A 17,256-nucleotide genomic window follows, 5' to 3' on the forward strand; every position below is an offset into this window, starting at 1 on the left:
TACATGTTTGGAATAAATCCTACTTGATTATATTGTATGATCCTTTTAATGTATTGTTGAATTCACTTTACTAATATATTGGTGAGGGTTTTTCATCAGGTATAATACCTATAATTTTCTTTCCTTGTTGAGTGCTTGTGTGGTTTTAGAATCAGGGTAATGTTGGCCCCTTAAAATGAGTTTGAAAGTGTTTCCTCTTCTGTTTTTTTAGAAGAGTTTGAAAAGTATTTGGTATTAATTGTTTTTTGATGTTTTGTAGATTTTACCAGTGAAGTCATCTGGTCCTGGAATTTTGTTTTTGGGAGGTTTTTTTATTACTGATTGAATCTCCTTACTAGTAATTGGTTTCTCAGATTTTCGATTTCTTGATGATTCAGTCTTAGAAGGTTATATGTTTCTAGATATTTATGTATTTCTTCTAGGTGCCCAATTTGGTGGCCTATATTTATTTATAGTAGTCTCATGATCTTTTGTATTTATGTGGTTCTGTTATAACATCTCTTTCATTTCTGATTTTATTTATTTGAGACTTTTTTTCTCTTGAGACAGGTTAGCTAAAGCTCATTTTTACTTTTTCAAAAAACCAGCTGTTAGTTTTATTGATCTTTTCTACTATCTTTTTTATTCTCCATTTATTTCTGGTTTGATCTTTGTTATTTCCTTCATTCTACTGATTTTGGGTTTCATTTGTTCTTCTTTTTCTGGTTCTGTGAGGTGTAAAGTTGGGTTGCATATTTGAGATTTATCTTTTTCCTTGAGGTAGGTGTTTATCACTGTGAACTTCCCTTTTAGAACTGCTTTTGCTACATCCCATACATTTTGATATGTTCCATTTCCACTTTTATTTGTTTCAAGGGATTTTTTATTTCTCTTTTGATTTCTTCATTGACCTAGTATAAAAACTGTCACTATTTGCAGATGACATGTGATATTCTATATAGAAACCCCTAAAGTCTCTACCAAAACCTTTAGAACTAGCAAATTCAGTAAAATTGAAGGATTCAAAATCAATAAACAAAAATCTGTTGTGTTTCTATACATTAACAAAGAATACCATAAAGTGAAATTAAGAAAAAAGTCCCATTTACAATTGCATCAAAAGAATAAAATACCTAGGAATAAATGTAACCAAGGAGGTGAAAGAGTTGTACACTGAGAATTGAGACATTGGTGAAAAGAAATTGAAGAAGACACAAATAGATATTACATGGTTTATCTCATGGATTGGAATAATTAATATTATTAAAATGTTCATACTACCTGGAGCTATCTACAGATTCAGTGCAATCCCTATGAAAATTCCAGTGGCATTTTTCACAGAATTAGAAAGAACAATCCTAAATTTGTATGGAACCACAAAAGACCCCAATTAGCCAAAGTAGTCTTGAGGAAGAAGAACAAAATTGGAGGCATAACGCTCCCTGATTTCAAACTAGGCTATAAAGCCATAGAAGTCAAAACAGCATGGTACTGTCATCTAGGTCAATGGAACATAGTAGAGAGCTCAGAAATAAACCGAAGCATCTATGGTCAATTAACTTATCATAAAGGCGTCAAGAATACACATGGGTAAAATAGTTTCTTCAATAAGTGGTGTTGGGAAACTGAACACACACATGCAAAAGAATGCAATCGGACCACTATCTTATACCATACATAAAATTTAACTCAAAGTGGACTAACAACTTGAATGTGAGACCTAAAACCATAAAACTTCCAGAAGAAAACTCCTTGACATTGGTCTTGATGATGATTTTTTGAATCTGACTCCAAAAACAAAAGTAACAACCAAAAATAGCCCAGTGGGACTACATCAAACTAAAAATCTTCTGCACAGCAGCAGAAATGAAAAGGCAACCTATTGAATGTGAGAAAATATTTGCTATTCATAATCTAATAAGGGTTTAGTATCCAAAATATAAAAAGAGCTCATATAACTCAGTAGCAAAAACTAAACAATGTAGTTAAAAATGGGTAGAGGATCTGAATAGACATTTTCCCAAAGAAGATATACAGATGGTCAACAAATACAAGAAAAGATGTTTAACATCACTAATCATCAGCAAAATTGAAATTAAAATCTCAATGAGATTGCCTCACGCCTGTTAGAATGGCTGTTATTAAAAAGACAAGAAATAAGAATTGGTGAGGGTGTGGAGAAAAGGGAAAAGAGAAGGAACCCTTGTGTACTGTTGGTGGGAATTTAAATTGATGCCACAATTATGGAAAATAGTATAGAGGGTTCTCAAAAAATTAGAAGTAGAACCACCATATGATCTAGCAATTCCATTTCTGGATATTTATCCAAAGAAAATGAAAACACTAACCTGAAAAGATATCTGCACCACCATGTTCACTGCAGCATTATTTATAATACTCAAGATATGGAAGTAACCTACGTGTCCATCAATAGATGAATGGATGAAGAATATGTGGTACACACACACACACACACACACACACACACGAATATTATGCAGCAATAAAAAAGAATTAAATTTTGCCATTTGCTACAACATGGATGGGCCCAGAGTGTATTATAGTAAGTGAAGTAAGTCAGATAGGAAAAGACAAATACTGTATGGTTTTACTTATATGTGGAATCTAAAACAACAAACAAAACAAAACCATACTAATAGAAATAGACCAAAGAGATGATTGCCAGAGGGGAAGCAGTTGGAGGGATAGCTAAAAAGGTGAAGGGAAATATAGTCAGTAATATTTCGGAAGTTTGCACAGTGACAAATGATGACTAGAATTAGTGATCACATTATAAGGTATACAGATGTCCAGTCTATATTGTACACCTGAAACTAGTAGAAATAATATAAACAGTATAATATTGTATACCAACTATACTTAAATAAAAAAATTCAGTTGATCACGTTAAAAAAATAAAGTTGGTTTCTTATAGAAAATATATAGTTGAATCTTGTTTTTTTGATTCACTCTGGTAATATCTGTCTTTTAATTGATGGATTTAGTCCTTTGATGTTTAAAGAGATTATTGGTATAATTTAATTTTTTTTTTTTAAGAAATTGAAGGTAGTAGTCCTTTAACTTTATTTTTGAGACTGCATACATGTGTTGTGCTCACATGTGTATAAAAATTCTTTACTTTTGGCCATGCTAGAATTCAATGTTCTTTTGATGGTTGACTTTTTAATGTTTATAAATTATTCAAATTTTAAATTGAAACTATCCTGTGAAATACTTTGAACTCATTTAGGAATTTTTATCCCCTGGTAATTTGAGATACTGAAATAAGGGAATTACAGAACTTTAAGTAAAAATTTAAATCCTAACGTCTACCTGTGGGAATTAAGAAAGATAGTGGATATGCTTGTATATATGTCAAGGATTTAAGAAAGCCATTTTATCTGGGAACTCATTCCCAGGCAAAGGTGTCATTTAGTATCATGAAAACTTCCCTCTTTTTAGAGCCCTGGATTAAATGTGATATTTGCATTTTGGAGAGCAAATTAAGTATTGCAGCACGAAAGCTCAGTCGTTTAATATGATTTATACATTTTAGTTTTATATGCTACATTTCTTCTGTAGCCCTTGAGAACTTGAGTGTGGTGGATTGTGTTATCTCTTGCTGAGGAGAAAAACATCATACATAGCAGACGCAGAGTTTTGTTTTATTCTTTTTACATCAAGATACAGTTTGCTCTGGTAATTGGAATGATAGGTGAACCAACTTGACAGTGTTCTCCAGTAATCCAGAAGTATTATACCAGTTGTTAATTTTTATGTTTACTTTTGTTTGATTTCCCAAAAGAAAAGGATAAGAAAACCCTTGCACACAGAATACAGGATATACATTTATCACTACCTCTATTTTTGTAATACTTTTGCTTCCATTTCTTAGAGGAAGTGGGAAGAAGTGAATAGCAGATCATACACAAAGTATATGATCAGTAAATAGTTGTTCAATGAATGAAAAAATGTGTAAGAAAAGTGGGGACCTCCTTAAGGGTTGAAATGTAAGTAGCACTTGCAGTAGAAGGCTGGCTTAAGTACTAATAAGTTTTTAAATTTGGAGGATTCTGTTGAATATGTTGCATTTTTTCCTCAAGAGTAATATGATTGGTTTATTCCTTTCTTCCAGTATCTACATGTTAATTTCTAGCTGCCATAAGTAATTTTGTGGTGATAGTTTTAAGGGCTTTGTATGAAATACTCTTCTACAGCAGTTTTGTACTCACTTTCTTAGGTTTTGAGCAGAAGCAATAATACAAATAGTAAAGACTGATTATTTGGTAATAGGGTTTATTTTAATCTAAATTAATATACAGGAAAACTTAGTTTCTTATCACATACCTGATGTCTTCTGAACAATTAGGTTTTCAGGGAGTCTGATTTTCTTTATAACGGTTTCTATGGCTCAGGGCCAGAATTCTCTTTTCATTGTTCCTGTTAAGCATTATCTGTTCTGTTTTTTCTTTAACTGATGGCTACTGTTTTTACTTTAACCTTACCTCCTATCTAGGTTTGGAAGGGTAAGAGTTTTTAGTTTTTGGCATAAGAGAAGAGAAAGTAATTGTGAGGAGAAGTTATATTTTTACAGTTTAAAATAAAGGACGATGGACCTGACCTGGGTAAGACAGTATCCAAATCTCAGAGCTGATACAGGAAAGCCTTTTTTTAAGTTTATATTTGTTAATATTGCCTGCATTTATTTTCAGTTAGTTTTCCTATGAAGGAATAATTTAAAAAATTATTTTTAGATGAAAACAAGAAGCCAGTTTATTTGATTACCACGCTGGATAACACAATGGAAGATCTGTTAACACTGGAATATGTGAAGGTAAGCAGTTGCTTGCTATATGGTAAGTATAGTGCTGAAATGTTATAATCAAGTTTTTTAAATTGAGTAATATTCAGTTTAATCTTGATTCTAATGTGATCTCTATAATTCCTAAAACTTAAAGATTTTTTTGTTTTGTTGTCCTCTAACATAGAAGCAAAATAAAAAGCCTATATTCTAATCAGGAATGACCTGCAGTTTTTTTTCCCCATCAGGATATCAAAAAGACCAACTCTTTAATCTTGATCCTACTTATTGTGGTATATGATACAAGATGAAGCTTTCACTTGATTTCCTATGATTGTCTGAAGTTACCTAATTTTCTTGGTGTCGTTCCTTTCCTGTTGATTTATTATACTTATTTTATCATTTATTAAGTTTTTATGTAGACTATGGTATATTTATAATTTATTCCATGTTTTCATTGACCTGTTTTTATGTAAGTGCCACATTATTTTAATAATTACTTCATGGTAAGAATGCTGAAAGAACATTTTATCACTTTGAAGAAAATTTTTACTATTATTGATGTAGCTATTTTGGAGTTTTATTGTTCATGCATTAAATAGCTTTAATATTACAAAAGTGTTCTAGATCTAAAGATAACATGGAGTATTTAGATACTTGGTACACATTTCTGTCACAAATTTTGTTTTCACATACAGGAGGAATTAGGAAGTACTCTACAGAGTTGTTGATGACTGAACGATTGTTCTCCACACTTGATAGTATTTAGTTTTCCATCCTTGATCATGAAAGATAATATGTAATATTTATTGAATACTTACTATGTGCCAGAGAGTCCTATACTTACCATATTTTTTTGTTCTGTTGAAGCAGTTGTTTGTTTAGGTAATGATTGATTGATAGCTAGCTAGCTAACTAGCTGGAAATTTTCTATAAATGTTTATTAGGACCATTATATAATGGCATATACATATGTCTTTTTAAGATATTCTAACAGATTTTTTTCTCTTCGGATAGGCTGAAAAGAATATACCTGACTTGAAAAGTACCTATAACAATGTTGCACAACTGGTTAAGGTATGAGTGAATAATAATTTGGTTTTTAATTAGATACTATATTTCTAAGTAAATATGTTATGAAAATTATTTTATAACTAGAGCTGGAAGAATCTTTAGGATAAAAATGGAATATTATAAATTGTATCCTTTGTTCCACAAAGTCTGATGCCTTATACAGAGCAGGCAAACAAATATTTATTGACCTATTACTAAAAACAACTTTGTTTCTTAGGTAAATTTTTCCTCTTTGGATATTCATTTGCATACTGAAGCACTTCTGAATACACTAAATTATTTTAATACTATCATTACACAATTGGAGGGAAAATCAGCCTCAGTGTATGTTCCAGAGACTGAAGACAAAGGAGAGGTCATTAAAAAAATAGGTATGTTTCTTTAAAATTCAATCTCAAATTTTCTTTACCAAGTAGATTAATAAATAATATTGTCTCAGAATTTATTGCCTAGATTAAAATCTAGAAAGATGCCTTAGATTCCAGGTTAATTTTTAAAAATAATGGTAAAAGAAAATGATTACTGATGAAGAAAATGTGGCTTTTATTTATCATATTCTTTTTAGTTGAAGACTGTACAATAGAAGTATTTGATTTAAATTAAAATTTATGTATTTAGTATCATTAGATTAGAAAAATAGAATTAACAAAATGTGACTATTAGAGTACTTTTTTAAAATTAGAGTACTTTTGAAGCTGAACAGTTACAAGTTCAATAATGACAAGTATCACCAAGTAATATTTGACTCGCAAAAAAATTTATATTTTATGAGTACACTGTCTTAGTTTCAAATGTTAGCCTCCAGTAGGTGCCATTTTTTATTTTGTCTATTGTTTGCTTTTGTTTGGCTTTTGTTAGATTTGATTGTTTTTGGAATTCCTAATTTATTAGGAGGATAACTTGCTTGTTTTCAATTGAATTGCAAATCAGTTCTTATCATTATTTGTTGTGATATCTCATTTACTTGGTAAGTGTAGTGAGGTAGCTACTACAAGTTTTTCCTTGTTTACAATATGATTTTTTTGCAGCTTCAAAACGATCCAGGAATGAAGAAGATACTATTACCTTGCAGATTTTAGCAGAATTATCATGTTTGCAGATCTTTATTCAAGATCAGAAACGTAACATTTCTGAAATTAAGATTGAAGGTAATAAAATTTCAGAAAAAATAATTTAAGAACTCTTAAATGAAAGCAGGCATTTACCATTTCTTTTATTCCCTTAGGTCTTGATTCTGAGATGATTGTGAGGCCTTCAGTAACTGAAATAAATGCAAAGCTAAGGAATATAATTGTTTTGGATACTGATGTAACTGCTGTATACAAAAAGGTATGAATTTATTTCTATTAATAGTACATCACTAACTATGTCCTTTAAGATTAACCATAGGTATAAATTAGACAGTTGTTGGATTTTAGTAGTATGGCTTATTATGTCCTTGGGCTTTGGAGTTACACATAATTCGATTCTTATTTTAGCTCTGCCCCTTAGCAGCTGTGTGACCTAATCTCGGATTCAGTTTCCTTATATATAAAATGAGGATTAAGTGTTTTGTAAAAGAGGTAAGTGTGTAATAATACTCTGGGGAACATAGTTGTGGGGAAGTGGAGTGACTATGGAGATGAGGGACTGGTAAATGCCTTTTTCACTTTTTCCTTTTCTTCAAATACTATGAACCTTGTAATTCATTTTAGATTTCAACAGCAAAGGGTCTGAAGTCAGATTGGTAAATGAGGGTTTTTTTAAAGTTTATTTTCATGGATGCTTACTAGTGTAACAGTTAATAGTGTTAAGAGAGTCCTTTGAACTCTGGCTAGTGGTTCAAGGATAGGTATTTTGTTACTGGGTGTAAGGTAGTAAGATTCTTAGACTAGATACTGTTGTGTAGTTGGACAGGTAGTTTTTGAACATAGGAGTATCTAGGTAAGATGGTATATTTAAGGTAGTGAAGAGAGTGTCAAATAATAGTAGGATCAGAAAAGGCTGAGGTACTTGAGTTAGGAAGTCAGAGTTTGGAGTGACAGGAAGAAAGGACATAGATGAATAGGCTTAGCCAGTAATACTGATGACCTGATTTTTTTTTTTTTTTAAAGATTTTTTTTGGTGAATTGGGGGGATGGGAACAGTGCTGGGGAATTGGGGGAAGGGGGACAGACAAGTTGCTGTCATTTTGTTCTTCAGTCTAGTTGTGGAGGATGTTGCTTCACTGGCCCAAGTTGGCACCATCATTGCGCTCTTCCCGGGTGAGGCAGATCAGTCGCTGGCTTCTGGACGGCCGCTCACTGCGGCTGCTGGCCGCTCACGCTGGCTGCTGGCTACACACGGTAGCCCATGGCAACCCACTGCCACAGGGACTGCAGCCCACGCTGTCGCCGGCGACTCACAGCAGCCCAGCTCCAGGTTGAGCCGTTGTTCAGCATCTTAGCTGTAGAGGGCAGTGTCACTGGCCCTCATATGTGGGATCCGAACCGGGGCCCTCTGGCATCCCAAGCGAGTTCTTAACCATCGCGCCACTCGGCCGGCCCTGATGACCTGATTTTTATGTTAAATGAATATCCTCATTCCTTATGTTTTCTGATTATAACTTGCTAGTGTGAGATAATGAGTCCCAAAACAGCAAAGGTTCATGACTCATAGAAATGAGGAACAAGAAGTTTTTCAGAATCCATAGTTTGGTTAGCTTCTACTGCTTTTGTTTAAAGAAAATCATAGTATTAGCACATTGAAGAAGCAGAGTCCATTTCATTTGCTGCATCTAGAAAGTAAAGCTCACATAAATAAATGCATCTACTAAAAATCATACAAGTAGTCAGTAATGGAACCGATATAACTCAAACCATTTAGAATTTCTCTGTAATTTTATTTTTAATGCATCTGTCAGGTTAAAAATCCGACTTAACCAAAAGCTACCAAATGAGAAGTTCCTCACTTCTGTCTTCTTGCCCACCCCTATTTTCCTCTCCTTATTCCTTGACTTTGATTCCAGTGCACATGATTTTTAAACAAACTGCCTTGTTTTGTAGCTCCCCATATGTCAAGGAACCAGGGAGATGTGCTTTCTGCACAACATCAGGGAGTCCTAGTCATTGTGCCATGACACTGTATTATGCCCTGAATGGGTTTAGGTATAACAAAGTACTGTGTCCTTCAGTTTTCTGGGCATTCAGGTAAAGGACTCCTGGAGTCCTCGGGCTGTTTGACTCTGTCCTGGAGTGGCATCCTCCCTTTGCCCTCGTACCATTGTTCAGCGACTGTTATTCCTGTGTGCCATAACTGAAAAAGATTCCAGCTGACCTGACTGACGTTCTTATGAAGCAAAGTATCACTGGATAGTAGTTTTTTATATCTTCATTATAGAAAGGTGTTTTAAAATGAATGTTTTTTAGAAAATCATTTAGTTACTATAATGCTTGTTAATTCTGGGTGGTAGGTACACAAGTATTTCTAACTATTCTCTAGTTTTTTGGCTTTAGTATCCGTCTAATACTGGTTCATAAAATGAATTTGGAAATGTTTCCTCCTCCTCTATTTTCTGAATTATTTGTGTAAAAACAGCATTATTTTTTCCTTACGGGTTTGATGGAATTTACCAATGAAGCTATTTGGCCTTGAGGTTTTCTTTGGGGAAAGCCTTTTAATTACTATTCCATTTCTTTACATGATAACAGGTTTAATCAGATTTTCTTCAGTCAGATTGGTAATGTGTATTTTTTTTGGAATTTGTTGCACATATGTGGTTTTGTTTCTATAATTTACATTTTTATTAAAAATTGAGATAGTGTAATATATACATTTTATGTCCTTTTTTCCTCCTTGCTCTTTATTATAGTTTTTAACTACATAAGTTTGTATCCTTAAAATATATTGCCCAATTTTGTTGTGCTTTGAAAACATATATTGTATTTTTTAATATAGCATATATGCGAAAGCATGTAATGTAATTTAAGTACAACAGTAAAACAAAGACCTTTATACCCAACTCTCAAGCCTAATAAGAGAACATAACTTCCGAAATCAGCAATATGGCCTAACCTGAATAGCATCCTACAGTCAGTCTCCTCACAGTTAACTATGTCCTGATTTTTGTGTTTTTAATACATTTTACCAATTATGTACGAATCCTTAAATAATAAGGATTCATTTTGCACCCCCCCCTTTTTTAAAGGCATCACATTTTATGTATTTATTTGAGCTTGCCTTTTTCATTCATTATATTTTTGAGAGTATCCATGTTGATGTGTGTAGGTACTGTAGTAATACAAATTATATGACTATACCACGGGTTATTTATTCATTGTTCTATTGATGGATTTTTGCATTGTTTCTACATTTTTGCTTTTGTGAACATTGTTGCTTTAACTGGTCTTGTACATGTCTCCTGGTATATTCTTTTACATATCTCATACAAGTGTTTTCAGAGAAATCTGTTTTTAGTGGCATATATACATCCAGGAGCAGTGGAAGAGAGATTTGGTGTTTTACTTCAATGTCAATGCTTGGAAATAGAAGACATTAAATATTTTGAGAATCTGGAGTATATAATATGGTGTTTCAGTTTGTATTTTTCTTAACCGATGAAATTGCACATCTTTTCATATATTTATGGGCTATTTATGCTTGAACTTCTACAAATACTTGTTAGTTTAACTTAGGTGTTAGCATACTTTTTCTGTAAATAGCCAGATTGCAAATATTATAGACATTGTGGGTTCGCAGTTTTTATTGCAGCTATTCTGCTCTGCTACTGTAGTGTGAAAGCAGCCATACATCATATGTAAATAGACTTGGATATGTTCCAGTAAAATTTTATTTTATTGGATAATAAAATGTAAATTTCATATAATTTGGATATGTCACAAAATATTCTCCCTTTGATAGCTTTCGACTACTTTAAAGTGTGAAAAAATTCTTGCCTAATCCTACTGGTTGTAGTTTGCTGACCCCTGGTTTAATTTATCAATTTTAGGGGAAGGGATGTTATTTTGTCCTTATGGGTTTGTAGGAATCATTTAATATTCTGTATATTATTCTTGATTTGTTTATATATGTTTCAAATAGTTACTCCAGATTAGTTATTATTGTCTCATTATGGTGTCTTTTGATGAACAAAAAGTTCTTAATTTTAATAAAAGTTAATTTATTGTCCCTTCCCTTTTTAGTTTGAGGATATTGTGTTTTCTAAACCATTCCATTCCTTGAATTCAAAAAGGTATTACCCTACATGGTCTTCTGAAAATTATATAATTTTGTCTTTCACCTTTAGGTCTTCCATCCTACTTGGAATTGCTTTTTATATGATTGAGGCTGGGGTCCAATTTTATTTTTTCACACTGAATTTCCTAGTACTATTTATTGAAATAGCTCTCCTTTTCTCACTTGTCTACAGTCCTGTATCTATTAGATGTAGATTTGTGAATAGATTTGTTGCTGAGTTCTGTTTTGTTCCATTGGTTTATTTATCTTTGAATCAGGAGCACCTTTGTGGGGAAAAGAAGGATTGGGAGCTGGAAAGAAAAACTTATATAACTTTTATTTCACCTTCATTTTACCTTCATTTTCTGAGTGATATTTTTGCTGGGTGTAGAATTCTGGGTTGATAGGGCTTTTTTTTTGCTCTTTCAAACTGTCAAAGAGGTGATTCCATTGTTCCTGGTTATACATGGTTTTATTGAAAAGTCTGTGATATATCTTTATTCCTTTGTACATAATTTCTCATGCTTCCTGTGTGGGAGAGACTATCTTTCCCTGCCCCAGCAGAAGGTGACCTATGTTGACCTGGTCCCAGGAGGGTTTTTTCCCCCAGCTATAAAGGGAGTTTTCTTTTATATTTGCCCCAAGTACAATATCTTTATTACCTGTGCCCTGAGGGCGCAAGGTTACTGCCTTTCCCCCAGTTTCTTAAGGCTTTTGTTCTGAGAGGGGAATAATCCTGGTGGTACTTTGGGGCTTTTTTGCAGTGGAGGTTACTCACCTCTTCCAGGATTATACCAAGAAAGCATTCTCTGGTCTTCTACTCTGCCCCCTCTTTCTCATGACCTCACAGCATAGAGCTCCCAGTGAAGTGCTTGCAGCTGACTGTGAACTACTCTGGTGTCTGTGGCTCCAGGGAGTCTGCATCTCACATTAGTCTGTAGTCAGCCTTTACCGTTTTAGCTGAACTCTTCTGACCTAGCTTGAATGATACCAGCCATCTCTTTTTCCTGCCCATTACCACAGGTTAGCCACTGCTTATGTTCTCTCTTGAAGGTCCTTTTTTTTTTTTTGGTTTGATTTTAGGCTGCTTGGTTGACTTATGATCTCAGGTTTCTAATTGTTTTAAGAAAAGTTAAAATTTTACAGTTTATCTGGTTACAGTTTGGAATGGCTCCCTCTCCATCATTCTGTGCCTGAGACAGAAGCAGAACTCCTATAGATTTCTTTTCAGCCTCACACCTTAGCCTTCAGAGGTCCTTCATATCTTTGGTTCCTGAGGATTTTTTTGCTTGTTGATGGCTTTCAGCCCATGCCATGCTTCTAGCATTTAGGAGGGGCAAGCAAGCTATAAACTAAGTTAGTTAGTGCTCTGTCCATTTTCCAATTTTTTTTTTTAATATTTCACATCTGCTGTTGGCTCCACCATTTTAAACTGATATTGCAGAACTTGTAATTTTAATCTGCTGTAGGTAACTATTGGTTTGCAATTGATATAACTTCACAAACAAGTAAGGAACAGAAATACAGTGACAGAAGACTCCTTTGACGAATCTAGAAAAATCTATTCATGTAACTTAAGTCAAGAGAAGTACATTTCATTAAGTTGTAAAGGTACCTTGTTTTTCAAAGTTTTGATAGTGACCAGAAAGTACGTTGATATGGCAATTCTCAGTACACAAGTAAACACTAAATTAAAATGTATATTCTGATAATTTTTCTTCTGTGCTCCCCATTAAAAAAAAAATGTGGGCCAGACATACTAAACTGATTTCACGGTCCACAAAGGGAGCTGCCACCACGAATTTGAAAAACCTCCAATGTAGATTCTAATAAAGGAGTTAGAACTGTTGCCTTATTTGTACTTGGCTTGAATACACAGAAGATTTTCCAAATATGTGTGTACTGCTTTGTTTTTCTACTGAAGACACATTGTTTCAAAATGTGTTTTGACAGTTGCATTTTTTCTCATTAAGGCTGTTTATATCACTGGAAAAGAAGTTTTCAGCTTCAAAATGATTTCTTATGTGGATGCAACTGCTGGTTCTGCATACACAGATATGAATGTTGTTGACCTTCAGGTTAATTTAACTGTTGGTTGCATTGAAGTAGTTTTTGTCACAAAATTTCTATATTCTATCTTGGTAAGTATGTTAATCAATTTTTTTATTCTTCTCTGCTAGTTGGAAATTGCTGTGCATCAAACAATTTCTAGTTGGATTTTTTTTCCGATTTTTCATAATTTGGAGGACACCACTTATTATTACTGAAATGTATAGCACTTTATGTAACATTATTTTCACATGGGACTATCCAGTTAATTGAAATATATATTTTATGTTAACATATTAAATTATACATTATCATGTATAATATATGTTATATATTAATTGAATTTTTTATTTTATACATTGGTTTAAGTTTTTGTTTTACCTGAGTTCCAACTCTAAAAATACTAAATATATAATTGAAATTTGTTTTTGTTTAAGGGTATCATGAAAATTATATTTTTTATTGTTTTTAAATTCTGTAACTATCTGGGGCGTTACAGGCTTTAGATTTAATTCCCTGTATGACACCACCTTAAGGTGTTTGAATTCTGTTTCTGCTTTTCATAGTTTTTATAACTCAGAAGCAGTATGTCACTGAACCTAGCTTTATACTAAAAAATTATTGAAAATAAAATGTTTAATTCTAAATATGAAAATTAAGTATAATTCTGTGTATATTTTATGTCACTGAATACTTTTTTTCAGAATTCAGAAATTAGAAAACTAGCGTTCTTGAAGAAACATATATATTTTATCTTAAAAACATAAATAAACAGTTAAACAGTTCTGTGTCCATTGAGGCTGTACAGGGAAATACAATGTAATTGTTTAGCCATTAGAGAAAGTGAGATAATAAAGGAAATAGATTTCAGTGAAAGATTACAGTAGCTACATGTTACTGTGTTCCAGGGACTCGATTTTTATTGTTTTCTGTATTTTTCCATCTGCATCTTTGTGTTTCTCAATTTTTATTGCAGGAAATTAAGATTTAATATAGTCAGATGCTTAGTTGTGCCAAGAAAAATTTTTCTTACGGAGGTAAATTCTTAAACATAAATGAACATTTAATAAGTCTTATTCGTTAGTGGTAACTTGACGAATGTAATTCTGTTATCTTATAGGCTTTTATAGATAATTTTCAAGCAGTTAAACAAGCCTTGGCTGAGGCAACTGTTCAGGCAGCAGGAATGGCTGCCACTGGTGTAAAAGAACTGGCACAAAGGAGTTCCAGATTGGCATTAGATGTTAACATCAAAGCCCCAGTTGTGGTCATCCCACAGTCTCCAGTTTCTGAAAATGTTTTCGTTGCTGATTTTGGATTAATTACAATGACCAATACATTCCATATGATAAGAGAGAGCCAGAGCAACCCTCCACCTATTATTGATTTGATAACGATAAAGCTGAGTGAAATGCGACTATACAGGTAAGCTTTTCACAAGTATATTTGTATGGAATGCAATATTTTTCTAACTTTTTGCGTTAAAGGTTTTGGTATCTTGAGTCTTCTGTTTGCAGTGAGATTTTATTTCATTATAACTATACTTAATTTTGCGATTCTCTCTCCCCCAAGTATTTTTTTGCAAGATCAATTATAGTCTTCTAGTTTTTAAAAACCTATACAGTATTTGAAAATTACTCCTTAGATAATTAGGAACACTGTAAATGTAACTATATGAGGAAGTATATTTGTACTTATTTGCAGTTCTTTATAAATTATAAGGTAACGGGGTAATTCCTAAATAATACATTTATTTACTTTGCAAATACAGCATTACCCAAACTACTCTGCCAGCTTTGTGCTGTCGATCTGATGATGTTCTAGTTTAAAAAAACTAAAAAAAACACAATGTAGAGTACAACCTTACATAATCATTGGGCATAGTATTACGAATATCCAGATGGTTCCCGAACTTTTTACTGTGTTTTAGTGCTATTTTTAATCACCTATTCTAGATTTAGTTCTTTATTCCTTTTCGCACTTTGATGCGTCTCTGTTTATACCTCTGACTTTATACCTGTCATTTTTCTTTGATCTCATTCTATTTGTTACCTTTCCCTTTATTTTTGCTACTTCTCTTTGGCCTCTGGCTGGTTTGTCTCCCTCCTGCCCTTCTTTCCATCAGTTGAATACTCTTAAAACAGCTTTATTGAGATAAAATTGACATATAAGAAATTGCATATCTTTAAAATATACAGTTTGATAAGTTTTGACATGTATACACTTGTGACAGTTGGTGTACATTGTATCAGTTCTTCCTTAAATATTTGGTAGAATTTACTAGTGAAATTATTGGGCCTAGAGTTTATTTGTGGGAGATAAACTACAATTTCCTTTTCTTTAATAAACTTAAGACTGTTGAAGTTAATATTTTTCTTTACTGATCTTAGTTAATTTGTCTTCAAGAAATTTGTTCATTTGATCAAGGTTGTAGAATTTTATGGCATAAGGTTGTTCATAACATTTTCTTATTTATTAATATCTACAGTGACTTTGCCTTCCTCATTCTTGATATTTATTTATAGTTTATGCATTTTTACTAATCAGTTTGGCTAGAAGTTTACCAGTTTTCTTGATCTTAAAGAACCAGCTTTTGGTTTTCCCTCATTTTTCTTTTTTCTCTTTTGTAGATTTCTGCTTTGACATTTATTATTTCCTTCTGCTTACTTTGGGTTTAGTTTTGCTCTTTTTCTAAGTTTCCTTAGGTGGTAGCTAATATTATTGATTTGAACATTTTCTTTCTTAATATAGGCATTTAGTGCTAAAATTTTGGGGTTTTTCTCTACAGCTCTTCTTTTTCTGGCATTTTTACTGTATGAACTCTAGTTGCCTTGTTCTCACTGGACTCTCAGCTCTGTCTTGTCTACTCATGGACTTTGCTGGTCTTTTCCTGGTTTACCCCTCCCTGTGCCATGGCCTGTAAAGTATCTCAAAACAATAGAAGTTGGGGCAATAATAGGTCTCACCTCGTTTTCTTACCCCATCTCTCATGAACACTATCCATTGATGGATGTCCTGTGTCTTGAAAACCACTTTTAATATGTTTTGTGTGTGCGCGTGTAATACTTGTGTGTGCGCTCATGCGCACACGTGTGAGGGGGGTAGTTGTTTGATTTCGTGTTATTCTACCATGGATGGAAGGAGAAATTTATATCAATTGAATATTTGACTTATTTATTAAGCACCCAATATGTCCCAGGCACTGTGCTAGGAACATGGAGTATAATAGTGAGTGACCTTTACAAGGGGTGAATAAATAGTACGTTTCTCATTGGGTTGTTAAGGTAGGTATAATTTAATGAATTTAATGGCTAATGCATAAAAACAGGATCACATATACATTTTGGAAGGATTGTAGAAAATAATTCAAAAGGAGACAGAACTGGATGTTTTGGTTTGCTAATTATTGGAGTAATTCGCATTAGGAATTATATACAACCTAGGGTATGGAAGTGATGTAGTAGAGATCTAATCAATTATGAAAAAAATTCAAACTACAATTCATAGTAACTGTTAAATGTATGTCAAGGTTAAAGTGGAGAAGTTCAAATTGACTCCAGGTTTTGGGCTTGTAAAATTCAGTGTTTTGTAATAATGCAGTTCACTGAGATAAGATAGAGCTATGCAGGAAAAAAAAACAGTTGGCGATATTAACGAGTTCTATAATGGGCATAGTAACTTGGAAGTGGTTGTATGACTTCTATATGGAGATACCTAGAAAGAGATCTGGGAGGGAGTTGGACATACTCATATGTCTGGATTTTAGAAGAGTGGATTTCTAGATTTGGGAACCTTCTGTAATATTTATTTATTGAAGCCATTGGAATGAGTGAGATCAAACAGAGAGCTTATAGAGTGGGACATGTAGGACAGAATACATAGGAATGCCAGTATTTAAGGAATTGGCAGAGGAAGAACCCTCAAAAGAGACTAAGTAGGAGTAGGTAGAGAGATAGAAGGGAAACCAGGGATATTGAAGCAGCATTGAGGGTCCCACTGATGTTGTTAACCATGAATTAATAGTATATGATTTTTTTTTTCATGTAGTCTTCATATTTGGTATTTGGAGTCCAATAGTCAGTTGGATTCAGGTGAGACTGATTTTTAACAAGCACATGTGGCTGAAGCCAGTGGGACAGGATTTTAAGTTTTGAGAGACA

General features: G+C 33.1%; 1 protein-coding gene across 1 annotated transcript in view; it reads left to right on the forward strand.

Moving 5' to 3' along the window:
- VPS13A (vacuolar protein sorting 13 homolog A) overlaps window positions 1-17,256 on the forward strand; it is a 220,528-nt gene that overhangs the window by 88,195 nt on the left and 115,077 nt on the right. The window contains exons 27-33 of the mRNA XM_019648286.1: window positions 4,734-4,813; window positions 5,798-5,857; window positions 6,072-6,225; window positions 6,883-7,002; window positions 7,080-7,183; window positions 13,021-13,188; window positions 14,217-14,521. Coding sequence (XP_019503831.1) covers window positions 4,734-4,813; window positions 5,798-5,857; window positions 6,072-6,225; window positions 6,883-7,002; window positions 7,080-7,183; window positions 13,021-13,188; window positions 14,217-14,521 — 991 coding nt within the window. The remainder of the gene's footprint in view (window positions 1-4,733; window positions 4,814-5,797; window positions 5,858-6,071; window positions 6,226-6,882; window positions 7,003-7,079; window positions 7,184-13,020; window positions 13,189-14,216; window positions 14,522-17,256) is intronic.

The sequence above is a fragment of the Hipposideros armiger genome, unplaced genomic scaffold (assembly GCF_001890085.2).
Source record: "Hipposideros armiger isolate ML-2016 unplaced genomic scaffold, ASM189008v1 scaffold_124, whole genome shotgun sequence".
Taxonomy (NCBI): Eukaryota; Metazoa; Chordata; class Mammalia; order Chiroptera; family Hipposideridae; genus Hipposideros; species Hipposideros armiger.